General features: G+C 34.5%; 1 protein-coding gene across 16 annotated transcripts; it reads left to right on the top strand.

Annotated features, from left to right (window-relative positions):
• The first annotated feature begins 16343 nt into the window (after window positions 1-16343).
• Window positions 16344-26641, top strand: LOC18429189 (transcription initiation factor TFIID subunit 4b). 16 transcript variants are annotated; one of them, XR_016051523.1, is made up of 17 exons: window positions 16344-16610; window positions 16786-16912; window positions 17257-17689; window positions 17808-17901; window positions 18626-19188; window positions 19305-19400; window positions 20577-21560; window positions 22134-22166; window positions 22251-22375; window positions 22513-22600; window positions 22769-22904; window positions 23029-23084; window positions 23163-23219; window positions 23303-23446; window positions 24717-24792; window positions 24908-25175; window positions 26170-26641. XR_016051523.1 is itself a non-coding variant. In XM_020664147.2 (17 exons), the coding sequence occupies exons 3-17, from the start codon at window positions 17651-17653 to the stop codon at window positions 26358-26360; spliced, it is 2934 nt and encodes a 977-aa protein (XP_020519806.1). In that variant the 5' UTR covers window positions 16344-16610; window positions 16786-16912; window positions 17273-17650; the 3' UTR covers window positions 26361-26641. The 16 variants fall into 16 exon arrangements, 9 of the variants coding, with proteins under 9 accessions (XP_020519806.1, XP_006838543.1, XP_088717305.1 ...); XR_016051527.1 differs by having other exon boundaries at window positions 22112-22166; window positions 24733-24792; XR_016051528.1 differs by having other exon boundaries at window positions 22112-22166.
• Window positions 26642-27638: the final 997 nt, after the last annotated feature.

Below are 27638 nucleotides of genomic sequence, written 5' to 3'. Positions count from 1 at the left end.
CTGGGGATACATTATTTGAGCCCTCCACGTTCAAAATTTTGAAATGTTTACGGATTGACTTAATCTACAAAAATTTTTAGAGCCTTAAATTTTATAATTAGGGATAAAAATAGATTATCAAGCTATTCTAGGAGTTTTTGACACCAAAACTCTAATAACTTCCGACAGGGTTTGGAAGTACGTTTTACTTTATTTGTTTTAAGGTTGAACATATTATAGCTCAATTTCACATCTAATGGTCAAGGTTAATGTAACCACTTTGTATCAAAGGTAAATAGTCTCATCCTATCATTTTGTTGACATTATAGAAAATCAATATTTGGTAGAACCAACAAGATATACATGGTTCAACAACGGTGCCTACATCCATAAAAAGTAAACCAGATTCTCATTCATAGAAATTACTATGGTTTACTAGAGATTTATAGAGTTACAGCTCTTTCCTTTTAGGAAACAAAATCTAGTAATCCCACAAAATAGGAAACTCAATGTAAGAAACTTTAATATCTTGTAATATAACATATAAGAAACTCAATATCTAGTTTCTATAATTATCAACACATTTAGCATTTGTAATTAAAGAAATATTGAGTTTCCCATTCTGCCAACACATTTTGCCTTGTATAAATCGAAAATTGTTTCATGCGAGTTGGACCGCATTTATACATATACCGTCCAGAGGTATAAAGCATCCATCTTAAAGATGGATTCCCTCTAAAACAATTGAAACTAAAGGCCCAAATGTTTTCTTAACAGATTTATTATTTTTAATTTTCAATAATTATTTATGATTTCATATTCATGATCTCCATGTCAGCTATTATATATCCTTCAAAATTAAGTAAAAAAATCCATCACAAAAATAGATTTTTAAGAGGCACCTCATTTCTCCATGGACTTGTAGAAACCAAGTCCTATATAAATTGCACATTGTTTGTTTTGTACTAACCTCTTGTGGGAAACTTGTGTGTATGCCTCCCCTCGTAGTTTGAAATCTGTTCTAAAATCATACGTACTTTGATCTTAACATTTGATTTCAAGATCAAAACTAGACCTAAAAGCCTATAAAGCTTGGACGATGATGATGAAAAACTCGAGCTAAAGCCCCAAGGCTAATTCTGATTTGTGACATATAGATGTTTATAAAGATTACAAATAATTAAAAATGGGGAAATTGGGCAATTCCAGGTCGCTAGAACAGGAATTTCACACTTCTCGATCTCAATTTTTCTCGAGCGATTCTGCGACAAATCAGCAATTTTTTAATTTCTAATCTCAACCACACGCCTAAATCCGCAAAAGGAAATAATTTTTTTTGCAGCTCGAAAATTCGATTTCCTCTGTAAGTCAATTTCTCTCATATGCCAGCTAAGTCAATAAACGATTACGCAATAGACAGAAGGAAAAGCATTTTCTTGCATCAAATTACGTGCATGTTGTTTGAGGAATACGCAATTATATGATCTGCCCCATCTAACCACTGTGGAACACCAATGTGGAACCGAATGGAGAATGTGCAATTATTATTGACCAATTTTTATTGACATATTAATGTCTGGCAACATGGAACGCACAAACACATTATTATTAAACCACCAAAGGATGTCAATGACTACCTCAACCATGGAGAAGACAGGACATGTATCCCTCTCATTGCGACGAAATGCATTTGATATTTCTTCTTTTGGCTTAAGTATTATTTTGGGTTTAGAAATTGGGGTTAAATCAGTTTCATTATAATGCAAATAATTTGATTTGAAAGCCTGATTGTGAATAAACTCGCATGTAACTCTCCGGATAGGTTAGGTCAATCGTCTCTCAAAAATAATTAAAAATATATATATTTTTTAACAAAAAGTATTAAGAAAAAGAATTAGGGGTGTGCCATTATTGCCACTTCCAAAAGCAGTAGCCTGAGTTCACATGCCCATCGAGTGTCTTAAAACCCTATGCTCCGAATCATTAATAGCCAATAAGGAGCAGGAATCAGTTCAGACCGACCAGGTTTTTTCTCATAACCAAAATTTGATAGTTTCTTATGGATTCCCCTAGTTTCATGAGGGAATCGGAGTTTCATGAGGGAATTGGAAGATCCATACTGATCCGATTGCCCGACAAGACGTCTAGCCCCAAAAAAACATAGCCTCGCCTCGAGATTGGATTTTATAGAAGAATACTAGCAAAATCCTTTTGGGTTCAACTTGTGAACAATTATTCCAAGTTCTAAAACAATTTTTTTTTTACAAAATTTATTTTAACTAGGATTGGTAACAGACTGGGTTGTAGGCCTAGCCCTGAAAAACTAGCACTTGGGCTAAAAGATATGGGCTGATGTCTGTACCCAATCGAGCCACTATGACCCAAGGATCGGGCCTGTGTCTAGGCCGCAACCTAGCTAGCTGAACCCTGTGGTTTCCCTTGCTTTTCCTTTTTTTTTTTTTCCAATCTATAAGGACCAACCCAGCGCAGATCAAGGCAGGTCTAACTTGGGGTTAAGCTCTTACAGCCCAAGCTGAGTTGAGACAGGTCTGGGTCCGCTTTATTAGAATTCGTGAGAGCATACATATACAGACATTGAAGGGAGACTGGCGAGAAGAAGTTAAAACACAATATTTACGTGGTTCAGGCCGAAGCCTTACGTCTACGGATCCAAAGCCCCAAACGGCCAGATATTCTCTATTTTGGATGATGATTGCATCAATAAATGCCTTTATATATAGATAATAATAACAATGATTCTTGGAGATAGAGATAAATCGTAGGAGGTCTTATCACCAATAACCACGTGATGACCAATCTCTTCTTATCTTCAAGACTCCCCCTCAAGTTGGTGAGGGGAGATGAAAGTCCTTTATGAAAAAGCACGGTGTAGATATAAAAAAAATCCTTAACCCCTACACCGGCAAGATCACCTACAATATCCAATTATAATCGAACCACTCTTGAAATAAATAAAATAAAAATAAAAATCGGTTCTCAATTGCTACATCTTCAAATACAATTCTTTACTCAATAAATAAAACTAGACTTTATTGCATTGCTTTATGGGAAGACAAGTAAATATTTAAAAAGATAAAATTGTCGGATATTACCTCAATCGGGCTTAGTACACCCACGGCGAGTTTTCTCTTTCCGATGGTGCTCGGGATCTATGATCGGTATGTTGATTTTCCTACTATGGTAAAATCCACCCAAAGATTTAATCTTAATCAAGCCTCTTAGCTTGATTTCAGAGAGATGAGAGTTGAATATGAAGAGAGAGGGAGAGATCTATTAAGGGCTCCACCCCTTTGCCACCAATAAAAAACTTTTTGGCACTCATAAATAATAAAGGTATTGCGTGCCACCAAACTATGGTGCAATTTAGAGAGAGATAAAATTGGGGCACGCCTCCTTTTGGTAATCCAAAGCCCTTTCTAGAGAGAGCTAGATTTTGGTTAGGGATAGAGAATTCTTCAAGAGAGAGAAAATAATACGTATATCATTTGATGATGAGAAACCTTTTTTTATAGATTTTATATGCCATAGATTTTGCCTCAATTCGTAAGGTCAAATCTCAGCCGTCAATCTAATGAGATTTGTGTAGTGAGAGATTTGAGTCATCGATATATTTGATCCACCAACAAGATTCAAAGAGATGAGGTAGAGCCTTATCATCCATTTCTTACATCGATTCCCATCAAATAAGAAAAACATATATTTTAATATATTCCATCCGTAATTATTAAATCAACCAATATTGATTCAAAGATTTAGTAAATATCTCAAATATTCAAACTTATTCAAAGAATAAAGGTAATGCGTGCCACCAAAATATGGTGCAATTTGGAGAGAGATAAAATTGGGGCATGCCTCTTTTTGGTAATCCAAAGCTCTTTCTAGAGAGAGCTAAATTTTGGGGTAGGGATATAGAATTCTTAAAGAGAGAGAAGATAATACGTATATCATTTTATGAGGAGAAACTTTTTTTATAGATTTTCTATGTCATAGATTTTGCCTCAATTCGTAGGCTCTCATCTAGGCATACTCCGATCTCATTAAGGGATAACTTACTAAACTTTTCTCGATAGATTCCTATGCCTATGTATCTGGGGTTTTTCCAAACCTCGGTTAGCCTAGCTCATCGAGCTTAATTCGAGTATCAGCAAATAGCATTTGCCTCGTATGGTCCACAAAAAGATCACACTCATATTGAGTTTATGTTCCACCATATAAAATGCTCATATAAGCTCTCATAAGAGCTTTAAAGGCCACATAAACTCAACAGATACTTGGTCTCTTCTTATCTTCAATACTCCCTTTCAAGTTGGTGCTCTTCTTATCTTCAATACTCCCCCTCAAGTTGATGCAAGGAGATACTTGGTCTCTTTTTATCTTCAAGACTCCCACTTGAAGAGTGTCAACTTGCAAACTGAAGGGAAGTCCTCAACTTGCTTGGAGTCTTGAGACCAAAAGTTGCCAAAAAAAACTTGCACTGCCCTCTCTGGCATGCTTGAATAGTCTGCAAGAGCGAAGAGAGTGATCCGAGACACATGATCACCAAACTTACTCTAAAAGACCACCAATAGTGCTACAGAGGCACAATACTAAATGTGCTACAGAGGCACAATACTAAATGCGCTACAGAGGCACAATACTAAATGTGCTACAAAGGCACAATAAAGACGGCTCTGCGACAAAAATTGGTAACAAACACTAAAGATTGGTTAAAGCTTCTCCTTGAAAAATCCACTAATCATGAATGTGCTCCCCCTAACGATGTCACTACACCAATGGGACGAAGTCCTCAGCTACATGGCAAGGCGTTAGGAGCAAATAACACGCGAGACACTTGAAAACTACGCGAATACCGACAAGAACTAATGTTCTTGTCTACATAGCGATTACATTAGATAATGGACTTCATCTCTACTCATCTCATCTCCCTATCTCATATATTCTCCCCCAAGTTGGGTATAGATGATAAGAAACACCCAACTTGCAATATATATATATATATTTTAGTACAATGATATCAAAAAAAATGCGAATGAAATTGGGCTTCTAGCCAATAACCCACACTTTAAAAAAAAACCACTCTGTTTTTTTTTTTTGCGCTGCTCTAGGCCGAAATTTTTTTTTTTTTTTTTTTGAGACTCCTCCCTATCATCGCCATTATTGTCCTCCATGTGATTGCACTTGAATACCCTGTTCTTGTAAATCTTCCACCAGTCAGGTATGTTTACAGGCAGCGATTGTTGTTGCACCACGATTCTTTGTTCAAAGGATCTTCGTATCGTTCTCAAAGCAGAGGAAATGCACCTTGAAGGAGGAATGTACGACTTTTTTCTTTGTAAACTGGGGACTGCCATTACTTTTCTCCTTGAAAACAACCCACATCCACTTCCTCAAAATCCTCAATTGTAATTGATTTCATACATCTCATATCAGCAGCATACGACCATCAAACCCTAATTCACTCGTTAAGGATCACCATGAAACTAATACCCCTAATATATATGCAGAGAACACCGTAACCTTGCTATGATACCAGGTTAGAATTCGTGAGAGCATACATGTACATACATTGAATGAAGAATGGAGAGAAGAAAAAAAAACACAATATTTATGAGATTCAGGCCAAAACCTTACGTCCACAAATCCAAAGCCCTAACCGGCCAAATCTTCACTATTTTGAATGATGATTATATCAATAAATGCCTTCATATATAGAGGACCATAATAATGAATATTGGAGATAGAGATAAATTGTAGGAGGCCTTATCACCAATAACCAACGTGATGACCAAGTAATTTGACTTATCTTGTCTTATCTTCAAGACTTCTCCTCAAGTTGGTACAAGGAAATACTTGGTCTCTTCTTATCTTCAAGAACCTTAACCCCAGGACAACCTAGCCCATTGTCGGCCCCAATTTCGAGGGCAGCTCAAATCATTTTTGAGTTATCAGGTAACAAAGTCCCTATGGTGTTAGGGGCTGGACCATCTGCTATTAATTTGTAGATCGGACCACCTAAAACCCTAATCTATCATCCTTAAATGGACGATTCAGGGCCTACAGACCAAACATGAGGCCACCTAATTGCTTCTAAGGTCTCATACAATTAATCTCCACATGACCAATATTACCCTTACAATTTACAAGTATTTCTCAAGGTATAGTAAGGGTAGCTCTGAAATACCGGATGAGGTGAAGTGCAAATTTTTGTGGCTTGATCTGATATGATCCATGCTAAGACGAGAGGAATTATAAAATGTATACGGTTTCTATGCGAAATGCGGGCATGGAAACAAATATATTTGTAATATGTAATTTGATCATAATTTGTAGATAATATTTAATCTTTAACATGAAGATCATGAATAAATAAAAATAAAAATAAAAACTAGAAATAATAATTATATTTAAAAAACATTTGGCCCGTTAATTATACTTGTTTTTAGAAAAAAAAAATTGAAAACTAGAAATAATAATTATATTAAAAAAACATTTAGACAGTTAGTTATACTTGTTTTTAGATGGACCGCTTATTTGCATCTATTTTCAAGATGGATGCTTTATACCTCTAGACCACATATTGTAGAAATGCGATCCAGCCCACATAAAATAATTTTCCTTATAAAAATAAAAAACTAATAAATCTTGTTTAGACTATCAATTAGTTCACTACTTTATTATTACGGAAAATGATTTAATAGGGTTGTAGCCCTATCAAAATAAGTAAAGCCTCACCTCGTAACTCATTGAAAATTACAGTTCAAGTGTTGGAAAACCTTGAAATTGATCATCTCATCTTGAACTTTATGTTTGTGAAAAAAAATAAGGTTTTCAAATTCTAATAGGAAATGTATGCAATGAAACTATTTATGTTTTATATAAGTAGGTCACAATATTGATTATTAGATTTGATATTGGGTGTTTGAGGGTGTATAGTTTCATTTATTGAAAGTACTTTTTAGATGAGGATTTGAGGTAAGGCTTTATTTTGTTTTCAAAAAGCTTAGGCCCTAAAAAAAAAATTCATTCTATTATTAATGATAAGATAGATTATTGCTTTTGTCCTTTCAAACAATAAAAAAACATAGTTAATTATTGGTTATTAAATTGAGAAATTATCCTATAGGATCCTCCCCCATCTATATGCGTAGGACCTCAAAGGATCACCACTAAATTTGGCGCGGATCTGTAAAAAAGTCAAGTCCCCCACCCATGTGATAACTTTTCTAAATATCCATGCCAAATTTAATGACGATCCTTTGAGGTTCTACACACATGGATGGGGGAGGGTCCTATAGGATCATTACTCTATTAAATTTATCATTGACACTGTCCTAGTTGTAAGAATTTTAATTTGTAAGGGACATCGATTATCGAAATTAGTCTCAAAAATGATTTAAGAAGTCGTTCTTTTTCAAGGAAAAGTATATATATATATATATATATATATATGGAAAAAAATACGTTGCGCAGCCTAGCTTAGATAAGCTAAATACGCCAACAATTCAAATTGAATATGGGTCGATCAGACGATCATAAATATCTGGTAGGGTTTGAATTTAAATTTTTTTACAAATCTAAATCACTTGAAATTTTAGGCGTATGGTCATAAAAAATAGGTGAATATTCGAAAAATATTAAAAAAATATTTTGCATGAAAAAATTGACCAAAATATCCCTATAAAATTTCAGGGGTATTTTGGTCAATTATTTTTTACAGATAATTTTTTTTATATTTTTATTAGGTGCGCCTTGATGGGGAAAAATATACATCTAAAATTTCAAGGGATTTGGATTTGTATAAAAAAAAAAAAAAAAATTCAAACACTACCAGGCATCCGTGATCGTCAGATCAGCCGAGATTCAATCTGGGCCGCTGATGCATTTAACTTATCTAAGCTAGGCTGCACACTTCAGCTTATCTGAGCTAGACTGCACACTTTAGCCTTTTCTTATATATATATGTTTGTCTTAAGTTAACAACCCCTCAAAATATAAAAGTTCAAGTGATAAGGAGTTGTGATAGGTGTTTTTATTAAAACAATCAGTACTATTTTATTAAAAATTTATTTAAATAAATAACTTTATCATTAAGCAATGACAAATTTGAAATTTTCACAAAAGTACGATGACATTTTGGAAGTTGGTGTATTGAAATTTTATTGTTAGTTTTCCCTTGTCCTTTACTTAAAATTTCAATTTTACCTCTTATAAAAATGACAAAAATACCATTTATCTTGTAATAATATTTACAAAATTGCCTCACAAAAGTAACTTTTTTTTAAAAATAGAACTTGAAGGGACGTGAAGTTTAGAATATATATATATATATATATATAAAAGATGATATTAGCCTTCATAGCAACGTTCCAGATTGAATCTGAGCCGATTTGACGATCATAGATATCTGATAGTGTTTGAATTTTATTTATTTTTCTACAAATCCAAATCACTTGATATATATATATATATATATATATAGAGTAATGATCCTACATGACTCTGCCACGCCCAATGGCATTAGACCCCAAAGGATCACCATTAAATCGTGATTCTAATCTCAAGAAAAAGATGGAGCTTTACCGGTTAACCTACATGCAAGCATTTTAACGGTGATCCTCAAGAACTCTGTCCTAGTCTATTAAAAAACTCTCTCTCTACACGAGTAGTTCTCTTTCATTAAAAAAATTAGGAGCTAGAGTTCTCTCTCTACCAAGGGAAGAAAAAACCAAGATAAATCTCCCCCGTCGTCCCTGCACGATCATCTCTCCCTCTCCGCTATCAGGGAGGAGTTCTCTCTCTAAAAACTAGGGTAAAAGAGAAAGAAAATATCTTTTCGCTCTCTAAAAATCAGGGCAGAGGTGTATTTGAGAGAGAGAGAGTTGCAAAATGCCATTTGTATGGTCCTTCAAGGGCCATTGTGCATTAAGTGCTCATGCCTTTTGCATTGATACTCATTAATTTGCATGTTTGTCATATTGGTAACTGCATCGAACATTAAATCCAATGCCCTCCTTGGTGCAACCAAGCTTGGCGGCATCTCATTTGCCATTCCAATCCCCTGATTGTTCTGTTCGGTGCCCAAAATCTACAAAGAAACACGCGGATGAAGAAACCAATGAATTTTGTGCTTTGCTGACATTCCCTAATGCCTTTTTTATACAACATAAATCCCAAATCTTGTATACAACTTCTAAATCGATGTATAATAATTTGAACAAATGAAATCTAGCTTTGTTATTCATAACACAAGTAGTTCATCAACATTGCACAAACTAATTACCACTAGTGCACGTATTACATGAGATGAAATACATACATGTCTAGAAAAAGAGAGAGACGTAAAGTGATCTTGAGATATAATGAAATATATGACCATTCTTTTTATAAGGAGAAGAAGGGCGGGTGTGAATGCCACATGACCATACTTCTCACATTAAGTTTTACAAATACAAAAAAAAATGACGCCATGAAACAATAATAGCTTGCAAATATATGCTACGGAGAAACCAATTAGTAGCTCCGACAATAAAAAGAAAATCCATTCCCACATAGGCTAGTGCTCCCCACATGACTATACTTATCACTGCAAGTTTTTATATATATATATATATTTGTTGTGTTCATTGTTGTATTAATATAAAGACTGAACCAAATGAAAGCGTTAAGCAGCCCACTAATAGGTTGTTGTATACAAAAACCCGCAAAGGGGCTCAACAAATATTTTACATCCAAAATATAACCAAGATATTAGTATACAAAAAATGGGGGATCATGTGCTTAAAATATTGCCCAAAAAAACCCCTTGGTTGATGTTTTATGTTGCTCCCTATTTGGGGAGAGCGGCAGATGCTGATGCTGAGTTAGGCTCTACCAACGAGTAGCTCCATAACAAAAAGTGGGATCCATCCACAAAGGTGGGAACAAAATATTGTGGTTGTATCAAATTACATGTAAAGAGTAAAAATAATCATCACAATAAGCAAAATAATAAAAAATTATCATTAAGGGGCTTCAAATTTCATAGCCAAAATAAATCATAGATATATACAAAAAAATGATCACGTGAGACAAAAGACATTTATCTACCTTACATGTATGTCATTGGGAAGAGTACCATAATATTTAAAGCTATTCTATTATGACATTTAGTATGGCATTTAACTCGCTTGCAAATATCTCCATCTATTCTCTTTTCTTCTCCATAGATAAATTTAGAATTTGAACTCCAATTAGAGTCGCACATATTTAGTAACAAAAACAAGCTAGAGTATGTATCTCTTCTTCAAGAAGAGAGAAACAAATATGATCTTGGTAATCCAAAAAAACGTAGTCTTTTTCTCGATGAATTGGAACCTAAAAAAGGAACATCACAATAGAAAATCTAGGTGACCAAATTTAAATATCATCAGATAGAAAAAATTTAAGCAAAAAGATAGTAAATCTTGCATTATCAAGAATAAAAACTGAACTGCTAGAAAAACCTCCCAACTTCAACCCAAGAAATATTTCTCAACATTGTGTCATTCATTTTACATTAAGCCCACTTCACTTGTTGTAGAAGTTATTATACTTGACAATGACTAGAAGACTACAACTATTGTTGTGCCATTAGCTCAATAGTTTGTTGATTGGGAACTAGAATAATTTTAGAGCTGACTAATAATTTGGCAACAAACATAATCAGATTCTGTGAACTACCAAAACAGACATAAAACACTTGAAAAATCAGTCATATGAGCTGTAAGAAGCTCTATAACCACTCTTCAAATAAAATACAATAATCAAAGGAATAGAATCAAATACAATGTTGTTCATCCGCTGCCATTATTCCAATAAATAGAATCAAATGCACAATATTCAAATATGGTTATTAGCTGCCACTAATCCAAACACCCCTTTGATTTCAACAATATCTAATCTTAATCATTTTCCCATAAATTTCACACCAAAAAAACAAAATGTATAGGAAATATCAACAATATATCAAAAAAAAAAAAACCTTAATTGCAAATTGCAATTACTGTGGTGCAAGGGTGAAAAATTCCTTAAATTTTGAAATAAAATTTGTTCGTATGAGTTTTTTGGCACATTCATCACACCACATCTTGCTGGCTAATTCACAAGCGCATGTAGGTTTTTCTTTAGAGAGAGAGAGAGGGGGGGTTTTCTTGAGAGGGAGAAAGGGTTTTTTTTGCTGAACCAATAGCAACAGCCATGAGAGAGAAGAGATGCCCCATCTGATTTGTACCCAATATTCCTTCGCTGAGAGAGGTTGCTCCGCTGCTAAGAGCTTTAGCGACGAGATAGAGGAAGGGACACTGAGCTGGGGGTTTTGTCCCCACCTCAGGGAAGGCGGGAGAGAGAGAGTAAATTTTAATAACAACTCCTGGTTGGTCTTGTAAAGAGAGTTGGTCTTAGAGAGAGAATTTAATGCATTTATCTTCACAATTGAATATTTTATTAATCAACAATAAATGTGATACTAAATATTTGTTTAATATATTATTGATTAACATGAATTCATTTGCCGCACAATTAAAATAATAAAGATCATTTTAAAAAATAATGTAAAATTATATAAATAAAACTAATAAATAAATTATTGCAGTGTCGTACTAATGCAAATATCCCATAAATTGGTTGAAGACATTAGATCCTATTAATGTCTATATTTAATATATTAGTTCATTAAGGCATATTCAAAAAGCATTAACCTTATTATAAACAAAAGAGCGATAAGAATTTATATATATTGATCAATACCTAATTTCAAGAATAGGGGAAATAGATTTAAAGAAAAGGGAGATAAAAAAAGAGTGAGTGAGGGAGAGATTTAGGGGTGAGATGTGAGATTAACATATATTTATTTTCTTAACCCACATATTACTCATTAACAATAGACATGGGAAATAGTAACTTTAGTGAGATGGATAAATTATCATAAAAAAAAATATGTACATTTTTTATTGGGTTGAGGGCCTTTTTTGTTGCGCATGGGAAATAATGACTTGAGTATGAGATAGATAAATTATGCTTAATAAAAAATACATGCTTATTAATGGGGGATGTGCATTTTCAATAGGTTTTGTTTTTTATGTTGCATTAACTTAAGAAGTATAAATTTTCTTTTAAAAGCATGAACGAAAAAATAATTCAGATATGTGATTTGTCATAAAAAAAAGACTAAATGCGACCAAAAGATTTTTAATATTATTTGAAATAGAATAATCAAGACGGACATAGTGCAAATGAAAAATAGTAAAAAAAAAAAAAGTTAGAGGAGATGGGATCACAACATATTAATTATGAATCATTTTTAAGAATTCAAAATTCATAATTAAAAAAAAAAGATATTTAAGTATCTCAAAAAATAAAGAATCAAATTTTATCTATGTTGAATCACATTTAAAAAAATATAGTGTTGTCAGTAAAAAACTAATGTAACATTAATATAGTCATAAAAACATTTAAAATATAAAAATTAAAATTAAAATACGTAAAGGCCAAAATTGAGATAGAAATAAAACTATTATTTTATTTCTATTAGTAATATTAATAATAATGTTATTAGTATTTTATTTTAAAAATATAATAAGAGTAATAATTCTATAGGACCCTTCCCCACCCATGTGTGTAGAACCCCAAGGGATCACCATTAAAGTTGGCCCGCATCTCTATAAAAGTTATCACATGGGTGTAGGACTTGACTTTTATATAGATCCGTGCCAAATTTAATAGTGATCCTTTGGGGCCTACACACATAGGTGGAGGACGGTCCTATAGGATATTTTATCATATAATAATAATAATAATAATAAACTGAATTATTACTATTATTTTATTTTTATCTTCCAATGTAAGGCCCATTGATCTTGAATACTAAAGAAAAAAAAAAAAAATTGGATGCTTATGTTAAACGATAAATCGACTTTGTTTCTATGTCAATTTTTCCCTTTAATTTTGTTTCATAATAAAGAGTTCAAAAGAGGCAATAATATACCTAGAAAATAGCTAGAGAAAGCTATTACTGCTATTAAAAAAGTAATTCAATGTTAAAATATTCATAAAAAAGTAAAATATAATAAAATATAATTAAAATCATAAAGGGTGAAATTGAGATAGAAACAAAATTGATATAATCTAGTATAAGAATCAAGAAGGAAAAAAATCATTTTTTCCATTAGCATTTAAGATCCATGGGCTTTGCCTTATACGATAAAAATAATTCATAAAATAAAATTAAATTATGATTTCATAATAAAGGCATAATACAGCTAGAAAATAAAGCTAGAAGAGACAATATAAATATCTTATAGGCAATCGGAATAAAAAATAGTAAAATAAAATATTAATATTAATAATAAGTAATAATAAGCAATAATTAATATTATTTTATTAATATGTTCAAGTTTATAATAAAAAATTAAAACTATTCAAGAATCTAAATCCTTAGTTTTTCCGATTTAATTGAGTTTCACTGACCTGTGAGAGAGATCAAACCAGTTATTTTCTACATGTAAAAAAGTCATATTACAATTTGAAAAATATACTATTATTTTATTACTATGTTCAAGTTTATAATAAAATATATATAACTATTAAAGAATCTAAATCATTTGTTTATTCAATCTACTTGAGTTCCACGGCTTGAGAGAGAGATCAAACCACTTATTTTCTATATGTAAAAGAATTGTATTATAATTTAAAAAATATACTACTATTTTATTACAATGTTAAAGTTTATATAAAAAAAAAATTTAAAACTATTCAAGAATCTAAAACGTTAGTTTCTTCAATCTAATTGTGTTTTATGACTTGAGAGAGAGATCAAACCATTTATTTTCTATATGTAAAAAATCATAATACAATTTGAAAAATATATTATTATTTTATTACTATGTTCAAGTTTATAATAAAATAATTAGAACTATACAATAATCTAAATACTTAGTTTTTCAATCTAATTGAGTTTTATTGACATGTGTGAGAGAGATCAAACCACTTCTTTTCTATATGTAAAAAAATCACCTTACAATTTGAAAAATATACTACTATTTTATTACTATGTTCAAGTTTATAATAAAAAATTAGAACTATTCAAGAATCTAAATCGTAATATTTTTCAATCTAATTAAGCTTTTTTGACATGTGAAAAAGAGATCAAACCACTTATTTTCTATATGTAAAAAAATCATATTACAAATTGAAAAATATAGTACTGTTTTATTACTATGTTCAAGTTTATAATAAAAAAAATGAGACTATTCAAGGATCTAAATCCTTAGTTTTTAAGTCTAGTTGAGTTTTATGACCTATAAGAGAAAGATCAAACCACTTATTTTTTATATATAAAAAAATCTTATTACAATTTGAAAAATATACTATATAGAGATAGAGTTAGATCCTTTCACTTTTTCTCTTAAGAAAATATTTTCGAGCTAAAAAATCCTTGTGAGAGATCATTAAAGAAAAAAACTTGAGAGAGAGAGATAAATAAACTTGAGAGAGAGATAAATACATTGTTTTCTCATAGGATAAGGTGTGGGGTGATATGCTTTTGGGCTCAGGCATGAGGGTTTACGGTGAGAAAGACTGAAAGAGGTTTTTCTTAAAAAGATATATTGGGAGGGAGAAATTAAGAGAGGGATTAAAGGAGAAAGAGATGAGTAGTATATGATAAATATTATAGAAGAGATTTAAGATGAGAGTTATCACATAGAGGGAAAGAAAAATAATGAATTTATTTATTATACGTTTTTGGGAATTATGACAAGATAGAGAAAATAAAGAAAGAGAGAAACTGTTGAGAGAGAGACATTTGAGAGGGAGAGATTTTAAGAAAATAAATGAGAGAAAGATTTTATGAAAGTGAGAGAGATATACAAACAATTGAGAAAAATCATGAGAGAGATAAAAACAATAGTGAGGGAAACCGTAGATGATATAAATAAGAGAGATAAAAAAGAGAATTTAAGAAAGATATAAAACATTTAAGAAAATGCATAAGAGGGAGGGAGAGAGAGATAATCGTGTGGGATGTAGGGGACAAAGATTTATTAAGAAAGAGATTTATTAAGAAAAAAAATGTTAGGATGAGGGGTGATTTATTAGGAATGATGAAATATGAGACACATGACACAAAACAGGGGAAGAGATTTAAAGAGAGGTGTATGAGGGAGAGAGAAGAAAGAAAATCGTGTAGGTGGGAGGCATAATTTATTAAAGAAGAGAGAAAATGAGACATTTCGCACAAAAATAGAGAGGGTATCCCTCTCGTTTAATATATAATAAAAATAGACCGTACATGGTATAAATAAGAGAGAGATAAGAGAGTTTTTAAAAGATATCAAACATTTAAGAAAAAATGTAAGAGAGAGATAATTATAGGGAGTGTGAAGGAGGGAGAGATTTATTAAAAAAATATGTTGGGGAAGGTTGATTTAGTAGGAATGACGAAAGATATAACATGCGACACAAAACATGAGAAGAAATATAAGAAAAGGTGTAAGAGGGAAAAAGAGAAGAGAGAAAATTGTGTGGGTGGGGGGAGTAATTTGTTATGGAAAAGAAAAAATGAGATACTTAGCACAAAAACATATGGGTATCCTTTCGCTTAATATAATATATATATTATATGAGTAACGATCTTATAAAACCCTCTCACAAGGATTCTAAAAGATCATTATTCAATTTGGCACAGATCTCTATAAAATTTATCATATGAATATGAGATTTGACTTTTTTAAAGATATGTACCAAATTTAATGATGATCATTTGGAATCTTTTATACATGAGTGTGGGAGGGTTTCATCGGATCATTACTCTCTCTATATATATATATATATTGAAATTTTGATAAAAAACATATTAGTCTCTCATTTCGCATTTAAACTCTCAATAGAAGTAGACGAGGGAAAAAGGTTTATATTAAATTATGGACCACATGAGAAAAACAACCTCAATGTCTCTGCTTTAGTGGTCCACAGGCCGCATCGGTTCCTAAAGGTCGAAAAGAAGATTTAATAAAAATTCAGGAAAATATTTATAAAATCATTGGGAAGTTTTTTTAATAAAAAACAATCTATCCTGAAGTATCCTACCCGCGGGAGTAAGTGTGCAGTATGCTCGCACAGGGCTCTGAATTTTGCCCCTTTTTGACGACGCTATCTCATCTATCTCTCGAGTCTCGATCGGCTCGAGATCGCTATCCAAACAGCCGGATCTCTCTCTCCACGCTAGCCGAGCTCCCATAAAATATTTTAGCCGAGGGAGCAAGTGTGCAGTATGCTCTCATAGGGCTCTGAAATTTCCCTTTTTGAGGACGCGCTCTCTGGATCGGTCCGAGGTCGCTATTTAAGTCCCCCCGGTTCTCTCTCTACCTTAACTCTCTCTCTCTCTCTTCCTCTGCAACCCCAAGCTCTCTCTACCCAATCCCCTTCTCTCTCTCTGTATGCCCTTTATATCCCCCTCTGTTCCGGTTGTTGTCTCTCTCTGCAACCAACTTCTCTCTCTTGTTGTTGCTCTCTTTTTTCAAGCCCTGGCCTTCATTTGGCGCCATCAGCTCTCATATCATTCTGTTTCTCTCTTCAAGTCCTTATCGATATTTCAGGTTGTTCTTCATCGTTCTGAATTTTTATTGTTATTAATATTCATTGTTCTTACTTGCTTTCAAATTTCATTTCAGAGCTCTGATAAATTTTCATAGTATCAGAAAATATGCTCTGATTGTTTTCATAATATCAGAAAATAGTTCTTCATTGATTCAGATTTATGAGTATATGCAGAATATTCATTTTAAAAGACCTGGCACTTGGGACGTCTAATTTCTTTCTGGTCTTAGCTTACTGTTCCTGCATCATCTCGTCCTGTTCATTACTGATAATCTCAAGATGTCTAAACTCTAGATTTTTGGTAAGTGATACATTGCTCTTTTGACTTTCTATTTTTAATTTTTGGATTGGTAACAATTTTGCGATTGATTAGCCATGTGATGCCATCTTGCTTGAATTATACCTAAAGGAGTCAGTTCATTAGAAACCCAAGTTTCATATTGATATAATCTCTAAATCAAGTGGTGTTGCTGTAAGGGGCTAGGAGTTGCTTTGCTGGTAATTGTTTCGGACCTAGCCATTGAAATTTTGTGTTTTTTTTATTTCTGATTAGTTCCGTTGACATGAATCATGATATTGCCTCCATATGCTAATTCTTTATGCATGTCATCTGTTTTGCTCCATTGATGCTAGTCTATTTTCCAGGTTAGCAATTTTCCAGGTTAGCGTACAGGGACATTTCCACTTAGCAGATTTCCCTGGTTTGCACGGACAGGTTACTGGGTTTCCAGCTTCCAGCCACCAGTTATATGCATTCACCTTTTTCTTAGGCTCGCAGTTTCTCAGAGATTCTCTAGGAAAATAACTGTCTCAGTTACCAAACACGGCCTTAGGGGTTGTGAGACTTCAAAAGCAATATCACGGTTCACTCTCTTTTGAATTGGTTGTATCCATCTCTCACCTGCCCTAGTTTTCTAAGATTGAGTATGAAATGGATTTGATCACCATGGAATTACCTGTCAGTTTGTCGAGAAAACACATGTAACTTAACGTTGTTGAGGATAGAAGAACTAGAAAGAAGAGCTTCAACTTGTTGGAAATGGATCCCTCCATTATGAAGCTTTTGGAGGATGATGAGGTACTCAGTTATGTTTGCCTCTGTGTTTTTTTGAATTTATTTTGATTTGGGTAATTTTGGGTGGGATTAGGTTTTGGGTTCATTTGATACGATGCTTTTTTTTTGTGTGTGTTTTTAGGATGAGCACTTGCATTCTGGAGCAGATGTGGAGGCTTTAACAGCTGCCTTGAATAGAGACATTGGGGGTCCTCAGCCTGGTTCTCAGACTTCTGGTTAAATTCTTCTAACAAATCAATGTTTTTCTTGTTTGTTAAGATACTCTTTGGTTTCTATATCTCATCAGGATTGTAAATTTTCATTTCTTATATCTCATTAGGATTTCAATGTTCCATTTCTTTGTTGAAATCTGTGCTTTATGCCATGAAAGTTTTCCTTTTGAGATTGATTCTTAAGGTGCTTTACATTGGTTGTTCATTTGGTTTCCTTCATCCATTTTTTAGTGGCTTACCTGTAACTAGAACTGTATTTGCACTTCAATTGGGGGATTTTGTTTGTGACTATATTCAGTTATTGCTAAAACAAGATAAACTTATTGCCATTTTTCATGAATTGAAAATGAACAGTCTATTCTCCCATTAAAAAAAACACTACTGTTCTTTCATTATATGAATGACCACAAAAACCCATATGGTGGGATCTTGGATCACTTGTAAGCAGGAAGAGCCATCAATTACCAAAATTTAACTACGTACTGGTTCAAGGGTTTAGTTTTTCACAAGAATGTATGTGATCTGGTGGGACATGGGAGATGGTGCCTGACAATTTTGTATGCTGTACCAAATTTATCTGCTGATTTAATGAAGAGTTTTGACAGACATTGGAATATATTGTAATCGAACTCTTTCAGTGCAGTATATCATTCATGGATAAGATTTTTTCTTTGTCTTTATATTCCGTTCTGTTTTCCCATATAATTATTGTGCATTATTATCTCAGTTTCTAGAGGATCATTATCCCACGGAAACTCTCAATCTTCATTTCCACTATCTGGAGAATGGCCACAACTTGCCCAAGAAGAGCCTCAGGTTCAACAACACCAACAACCCCATGAACAACAAAACAGTCAGCTACTACAACAGCAACAATCATCTGATATGGAGTGTGTGATGGAGCATCAACCACTTCAATCCCATCCTCCCGGTGAGCATGAACAGATGTTAGTGGACCATAAACCACCCCAACCACTCCAGTTGAACCAAAACATGGAGAAAAAACCAAACCCTTCTGAAGAAATTAGCTATGATCATAATTCCAATGCACAAGTGGTTCGAAACCCAGAACTGGATACGTATGGACCTCCTGAAAACCAGCAACAACACCCACATTTAGTAAATGTTAACGTTCAACAAGAACAGGCTGGCACAGGTCAAGTGAATGCTTCTATGAGGCAGTTTAAATCACCTTCTTCTATACCATTTGGTCTATTGATGCCTATATTGTGTTCTCAGCTTGATAAAGATAGGGCTATGCAGCTCATGACAGCCTTTAATAGGTTAAAGGTGGGTACTGTTCTCAAGCTGCATGTGGCTTTTATGCTTTGAAACAGTGCCCTTTTTTATATTGTAAGTTTGTGAATTTTTGAATCCCCGTTGGACTGAGTCTTTCTTGTTCTCAGAAAGCTGAGATTAACAAAGGAGATTTTATGAGACTTATAAAGGGAATTGTGGGGGAGCAGACTCTTAAACAGGCAGCCCAACAATTGCAGCAGAAGGCAAGTTCTGATCATCGAATCTTCCTTATGTTTGTAAACTTGCAAAATGTGGTTGGAAGAAGTATGCATCACAAAGAAGGAAAAAATATTGGTTGCCCATCTCTGCCTGATTTTACGGGTTGTACGTTTACTTAATACATATTGGTTTCCTATTTAAAGATTAGAATTTACTAGTTTCCCATTGGAATTTGCAAAAGAAATCATACCAAAAGGGAATCCTTCTTCTAGAGAATTCTTGAAAAAGAAAGTTTGACCTATGTCTGATATGTGTTCTCTTTTACTCTTTTACTCTTCTACATCTCTCTTTATATTTCTCCTTAGGTGGCAGTGATTCTCTCTCAAGTTAATTCTCCCTTTCCCATCTGTCTCACTCTCACTCCCCCCCCCCCCCACCCCAAAAAATAAAAAAAACCCTCTCTCTCTTTCTTCTCTTTTTCAAATGCACACGCATTGCTACACTGCACTAAATTTCTTAGGATGTAACTGTGTGTCATCATCATACTACAAAGGCTCTTGATTTTCATTGATTTAATAATGAAGATCTTTTGATCTCTCCTCAAAAAGAAGGAAGATTCCCTTACAAATTGGAGTCCTAATGAATACGATTTCCTTTCATATATTTCTCTCTAACAAAGTAGGAAGCTCTCCTTATACACAAATCTCACTCATAACAATATTTCCTCACAATGTATGGGATTGAGATAAAATTTTACGTTTTCAAATTCCATGGATTTTGATTTCTAAGAAAAATAAGAAATATGCTTTCTTAACTTTTTGGGTTTTGATTAAAATTACCATGATTTAGAGTTTTTTTTTTACTTGTTTAAAAGAATAAAATTAAAAATACTTCGTCATACTATAGTGGAGGTTTAACTAGTAAGTTCCTTTGAATTTATGGGATGAAGAATTCCTTTTTTCCCTTAGTTTTTAGTGAGAAGGAGGAGTCTTTGACTTTCTTATTTTTAAATGTGATTAATTGGTATCGTTTCAAACATAAATTGTCTCAATTTGAAATAAGAGGTTTTGAATATAATACATGATTTGTTTGGGTGATTCTGCATTGCGCAGGATGCAGACTAGTTTCTGTGTGTGTGCGTCCGTGCATGCATGCATGCATGTACATTTCCGTGTTCTTATAGATAGATAATTACTGATTCGTCTATTTTCTTACAACAGCATACACAAGCTATAAGGAACTCAGCAAATCAACAACAATTTCACTTGCAACAGTCACAAACCCCTTCACAACAGTCTGTTCCTCTTTCCCAGGGCAACACTCAACTCTTGGCTGAACCCCAATCCATACCGAAGTTAACATCAAACCAACATCAGAAGAGCTATACACCTTCCGAACCCCAATCTCACATTCCAAATCCAACTTTGCAAATGCAAACTGATTCAATGCTCACCAATCCAGAGCTCAGTGCTCAGAAATCTAGACAAACAGGAGAACGACAGCATGATGCACAAGGAACACAATCAAATCAAGTTTCTTCAGTGAATATGGATCGTCCCGATCAAGAAAAAGATCTTTCTGTTGTTTCAATTCAGCAACAACAACATATGCATATTCCTCACTCTCCATTTTCAATGTATGGGCACACAATGGGTAATTATCATTCCCAACCATTTCCTATGCCATCTGCTAATGTTCAAGCCTCTTCTGGTAAGACCCAACCTCAGGATTCACAGATTGGGCAAGTTGCTCATGCCCAAGGTATGAGTTCATCTCAGCCGGTGAGCCTGAAAAATATGCCTAGGTATGAGTTACATGGTGCTAGAAATGAAACTAATAGACTGCAAAGTGGGTCAGTTCCTCAAATTGCAAGCCAGTCAGCACCACAACAGAATCAGAGTCCATGGCAATCTTCACTAGAGAAAGAGCAAATGAGTAGTGGAATGTCATCAATTGCTTACGTGAAGCCGGAACCTAATGAACAGGCTTCTGAGCATGAACAGAAGCCTCAATTGCCAATAACCCAGAACCCATCTTCATTTGGTGCAGTCCATCATGAGCAAGGGAGGTCATTTCATGGTCCTTCAAAGGATGAGCCACATGAGAAGCAGTCAGCTAGGATGAATTTTGCTTCTTCCTCCAATATCTCATCATCAAGTCAGCTTCAAACTTCTTCAGCAACACACCCTGACCATAAGATGCAGGTATATCTTTGTATTCCATGACAGTTGTAATCAAGTTATACAAAGTTGTGCTTGTGTGGAGATGCTTTTTCTAAACATGTAAACCCCATAAACCCCATATATGAAAACCTTCATGCATGGTTTATCTTTTGAAGGTGGACATGAAAGTACACCTATCAAAAAAAATAAAAATAATAATAACAAAAAAATGATGTGTGAGTACACATGTTGGTGGAGACTGTTATGGTGTGCCATCTTTAGTTCCTAAAAACCGAGTTCTTTGGCGTACTGTTAAAAAAAAAACAAAAAAAAAAAAAAGAAAGAAAAGAAGTTCTTCAGCATGAGCCAGGCAGCGATTTTTGTGGTAAGCAGTTGAGCGCTCATCTGTCTTTTATAATATGTTCTTAATCTTGCTTGACTAAATCAACAAGAAAAGTATGAAAGAAATCCAATTCCATTGAACAAGATTATTTGCTGCAAATATTCTTGCAGCTCCTGTTTGTGACAAGCCATAGAATTGTAGTTCTTAACTATCTTTTCATGGAAGGGAAAACATTAAGCTTTTGGTTTAGTTTTTTTTGTTTTTATTTTCAGGTTACACAAACCCCTCCAGTTTCTTCTGCCACGGTATGTATAGTATAATGCAATCCATGGTATTATAGTAGCATGTACTATCCTGTGGTGCTTATCCAATATATGCTGAAAATTCAGATTCGTATGCCCTCTACAATCACACCAGCTGCGGCTGTCACTAATACAAAGAATACTCCAAAGAAACCTTCGGTTGGTCAGAAAAAGCCATTTGAGGCTCTTGGAAATCCAACACAACAATCAAGGTAAAGTTTCTTATTTAATCCTTGTCTCTGATTATTATGTGCTCTTTTTTCGATCTTTGCTATTTATATAATTCTTGAGCAATGTTGCATTAAGTATTAACTTTATGTGCGATCTCTTATTATTGTTGATATCTCAGTAAAAAGCAGAAGGTAGCTGGTGAATTTGCGGATCAGAGCATTGAGCAACTCAATGATGTAACTGCTGTTAGTGGAGTAAACCTTAGGGTAATGATTTTATCTGAATATTATCCATAAAATTTAAGTAAATTTTATTTCAAATATATGCATCTGTTGCTGTATAATAAAATTGTAATTGCTGGACAATTGTTAGCCTCCTGGAAGTCAATTTTTCTGAATGCTTACACCATGAGGCGATGATGTTGTCTGGCACAGGAAGAGGAGGAACAGCTATTTTCCACCCCTAAGGAGGAAAGTAGAGCTTCAGAAGCAACAAGAAGAGTAGTACAAGAGGAAGAAGAAAGAATGATTTTGCAAAAGGGCCCACTTCAGAAGAAAATAGTGGAAATCAGTTATAACTTATTTATAATCTGTTATCTCAAGCAATTTTTTTGTTCTCATTGCTATGCTTATTCCAAATTTTCTCAATTAAAGCCATTTTATGCATGAAAATTGATCTCTGGTCCATGTTACAGTGGCCAAGTGTAAACTGAAGAGTACAGGCAATGATGTCGAACGTTGCTTGTCAATGGTATGCTCCTTGATATTTATATTTTGATGGTAATAGTTTCTGCCTTATTTGATTATATATGCACCCTGAAACTTTCAGTGTGTTGAGGAACGAATGCGTGGATTGATAAGCAATCTGATAAGAATTTCGAAACAGGTTAGCAGTTTATGTGGATTTAAGTCTTTAAGTTTCCTTCCATAATCATTATTTTTTTTTTTCAATTTGTCTGTACTCTGTAGAGGGTAGACATTGAGAAGCCAAGGCACAGAAGTTTCACTACTTCAGACGTTCGGCGTCAAATTCTATCTATGAATCGGAGGGCTAAGGAAGATTGGGAGAAGAAGCAAGCTGAAGAAGCAGAAAAACTACGGAAACTTAATGAAGTGGGTAAATCATGTAGTTCTTCTACATGTAATGCATTTTATCTAAATATTATTCTCTATTTCTCTTACCACTTCTTGGCGTTCAATCGGACGATAAGATTATACACTTTGATTTTTTAGGACATATTGTCAATATTATATCTGGAGTAATAACTGTGCTATCTATCACGGTTTTTTTCAGTTTATGTCTCGGAATCTCCTTGTTGAGGCAATAATCTTCATAAATGGATTCCATCTCCTACATATACTGATTTTCTGCTAGCGTATTTGATGTAGTAAAACAAAATTTTGTATGGAGTGTTTCTCTTCCAATTGACCCTCTTAACGGCACTCATTAACTCCAATTAAGAAATTTAAATTTTGTGTGGTTTAGTCTGTTCAATGTCTAACTTCTCTGAATTTGGGGTAATAATTTTGTTTCCGAATTGGATCTGTGAGATTCTTGAGCTGGGATTTCCCTCATGGCCAAGGAGATTAAAATAATAAAAAAGAAAATGCATCTCCTGTCAGGGTTGTAAATTGAGAAAAATATGTTGGATTGGTTAAGTCCCCATGGTTTGGACCTTCAATGTTCAAATCCTTCAGAAACATGTCTCGAACTCCTCTATTCGCTAACTATGCATATACCTGAATCCTTGGACTGGTCATATTCAATAATTGCCATCTTATCATTGACATTTTTAGATCATTGCTTGTCAAAATCTCAAGTCATTACCATCAACATTTTCAACCATAACGAAGAGGACTTATTTGGAAACATGAAATATCATATGAAATCTTTGATTGCTTAATTGCGTCATTTATTTTAGAAGACAGCACACCTGGGCAATAGACCAACAAAAATTTGTGAATAACTGTTTCAAAATTTGTTTCATTCGGTTTTGTTTTTTCACCTCTGCGATCCATCTTGAGGCTACAATATGTTTATGTAGTTAAGGACTCAAGAACATGAAAAAGTGTCTAGCGTAACATGCTAAACTTCAGCCTATGGCTATTGAATTTTTGCCCTAACCAGTATGTTTGGATACTCGAGTTGATTTTGAGTAGACTGGTCTTATGCTTTCATTCAGTCCCTTTTCTTGGAAATGCTAGTACCCTCACAACTTTTATGCATGTGTTCTTTAATCATGACTACATTTCCAACCACGTAGTGATGAGAATTTATAGACTTTAATTTAAAATTATATTAAAATGCAAGAATCTGCATTGTTGTAATGCTTTTCAATTCTACTCTTTCCTTGCTAAAATGTATTATTTCTCTCATGTCTAGTCGCTATGAACTGCAGACAGAGGGAAGTGTTGGAGTGGATGGAGAGAAGGATGAAGCTCGTGCAAAGGCATCAAAGGTATTATTATTTGTGTACTGATTGTCCATGCTACTTTTCAAATTAAATTTAGAAGCAAAAATATGGAATTGAGCAAAATGTAAACAAATATTTTCTTATGGTTCTGCACATTCAGGCAAACAAGGAAGAAGATGACAAGATGAGGACTAATGCTGCAAATGTTGCTGCTCGAGCTGCTGTTGGGGGAGATGACATGTTATCAAAGTGGCAACTCATGGCTGAGCAAGCTCGTCAGAAACGTGAAGGTGGGCTTGATGGGTCTGCCAGTGGATCATCAAACAAAGACACACCCCGCAAGCCTTTCACAGCTATCAAGAGGACTGTAAGTGGTGGTGGTGACAGGCAGGAAGCTGAACACAAAGGCCCATCGTCTTCTATGCCTGGTCTGTGTACAAATTTGAGAGTAGTCTTTAAAACCCAGCGAGTCTGACTCGGACTTGGCCGAGTTACTCTGAACTGGCACCTGCTGGGTCTGAGAAACCCTGGGAACTGGCCAACTGTCACCAGATCCTGAGGTTTCTTTGTTATTTTCCTAAATACTCGGCCAAGTCTGATTAGGATGCTGCAGAGTCTGACACACTAATTTGGACTAAGGCACTGCCTGGTTCCAGGCCCGAGTCTTGGGTTAAAATGCTATTGCGTGTTCATGGTAACAGTATGGTCATAGAGGTCATCACCGTTCAATTGTATTAGTATTACACAGAGAGAGAGAGAGAGAGAGAGAGAGAGAGAGAGATTCAAATTGGACGGGGATGGAGAGAGAGTAGGGACATGCATTTGAATTAGTGACAGTTGGGAGGTCCCACTAACCATACCATCCGACCTATTGATTGGCATGTGATAGTCGTCCTTATGATCATATTGTACCATGGCATATGTATTATATGGAATTTACTGAGCCGAATTTTGTAATCGTTTGCTTGCTGGCATGTCTTTGAGAGGGAGGTTCTTTTGACTTGATGGGAGAGTATAACTAGATCGTATTATCATGGTAACCGTGTGGTCATAAAGGTCATCACCATCGAACTTAGACGCATAACTGATGGAGGGAGAGAGGGGTCTACAATTGAAGTAGTGGCATGTTTACGGGCCCGATTCTATATCCGTCGGACCATAACCATCCAAATTGATTGGATGATGATGACCTTTACGATCGTATGGGCTATGGTATACATTTCCTTGGCTATGGTATACATTTCCTTACCTGATTTGAGAGAGAGAGAGAGAGAGAGGATCATGTAGGTTATAATATACTTTTCTTAACTGTTTTGCTTTGTATTTGCTAGCCCAATGGCTGTGAGAGAGAGAGATTTGCGTGGTATACGCTTTATTTTGCTTGACTTTTTGTTTGTTTTGATATTTTGATGTTTGGGACAGTGGCTAGGAGGCCATTCGGGAGGGCACCGGCTCCAATTCATCCTCTGAAGATCATGCGTAGAATCTCTGTGAAGGATGTGATTGCATTACTTGAGAGAGAGCCTCAAATGTCAAAATCCACCTTGATGTACCGCTTATATGAGAGGATGAGCATGGATGGTAGTAACACACCAGAGAAAGCAGGTGACTGAGTCTGTTCGTTATTTATAGATACCCAACCTTACTGAAGAAAAGGATGGAGGTGTTGCATGTGCAATTGCAATGCTTCTCCCGTATTTTTACGTATCAAGTATAGCTCAAAAATTGATTTGCAAGAAGCTCACCTCTTGAGTGATGCGCAAGATTTTTGCCAAGCGCAAATATTATTGTTGTATATTTATAATGTATCTCCAGTTTTTCAGTTCCGGAGAACAGTTTTCTTATCCATAGCAAGTGAAATTTCTGATTATATTAGAGAGGTTGCTAGCTCCAATACCTCGGTGTTTCTTTGTTTCATTTTGGGCAATCTTCATGCAGCTCGTTGGTTTGGGAAATGTTACAGTTAGCAGAAACGTATGACCAGAAAACCTTGGATAAAACATAAATTTCGGAGAGAGAGAGATGCCTCCACCTTATGTGAAACGCGCTTTTAGATGAGGTATTTGCATCTTTTCAGATCAAATTTTCACTCTGTAGCAATATTAATTGTATACAAATTTTCATGGCGATGCAATATTTATTGTATTGGCATCAAAAGCTGGGGTTATAAATAGGCTTGGGCCGGGGCTGGGTCCGATATATTGTAGGCTAGTTCTGGGGCTCAACATTAAGTTTGGGTCAGGCCAGACCCTGAATTTAGGATAATGAGCCCGGCTAGTGTTATGACAAGAGTTTCGGGCTCTAAATGTTCATGGAAAAAAGAAATCTAATATGTGGTAATATATCGTTAAAAAAATTACCGGGTCAGGCTAGTGCTATCCTGTGCAGAGCGTAGCCTTAGCATATAACCCGAACCTAGCCTAAAATCGGGCCTGGCCCGGAAGCCAGCTGGATGACCCTGGCACCCTCTAGAAAGGCCCAGGAGCATTGACAGCCGTATGTGGGGCACTAATAGGTTAGTTCTTGATGAGAACACAAAACATCCCCATCTAAAACTCATTTTTATCCCTTTCCTTTGAAGTTTGTATTTAATATGTAACCTGGGATTGAATATTCACATGAACATGGAGTAAGGGAACTTAAGCATTGTGGTATTCTCGAGCCGTAGTCTAAAGGCCTCAAGGAATGTAAAAGAGTTTCACATTTGTTTCCTATTAAAATTTGAGAAACACCACCAACTCTGCAATCAACGAATAGTTATATGTCAAAGGTCCCTGAAAAAATATTACTTTCCTTTCATCAAATAGGGAAAGAAGTACTTGTTAAGGATGATAAAATTTTTCTATACAACGCGGATGTTGCACTCTATGCATCAAGATATTTATAGAAGG

This window comes from Amborella trichopoda, chromosome 3 (assembly GCF_054954075.1).
Source record: "Amborella trichopoda isolate Santa Cruz 75 chromosome 3, AtrichopodaSantaCruz75HAP2 v2.0, whole genome shotgun sequence".
Taxonomy (NCBI): domain Eukaryota; kingdom Viridiplantae; phylum Streptophyta; class Magnoliopsida; order Amborellales; family Amborellaceae; genus Amborella; species Amborella trichopoda.
Note: the sequence above shows the minus strand (reverse complement) of the source record. Positions and strands in the feature narration are given on the sequence as shown.

Coding starts and splice junctions, on each gene's coding strand:
- LOC18429189 (XM_020664147.2), top strand. CDS start 17,651: ATGGATCCCTCCATTATGAAGCTTTTGGAGGATGATGAG. Junction 23,085..23,162: donor TCGAACGTTGCTTGTCAATG/GTATGCTCCTTG, acceptor TGAAACTTTCAG/TGTGTTGAGGAACGAATGCG. Junction 23,447..24,732: donor AACTACGGAAACTTAATGAA/GTGGGTAAATCA, acceptor TATGAACTGCAG/ACAGAGGGAAGTGTTGGAGT.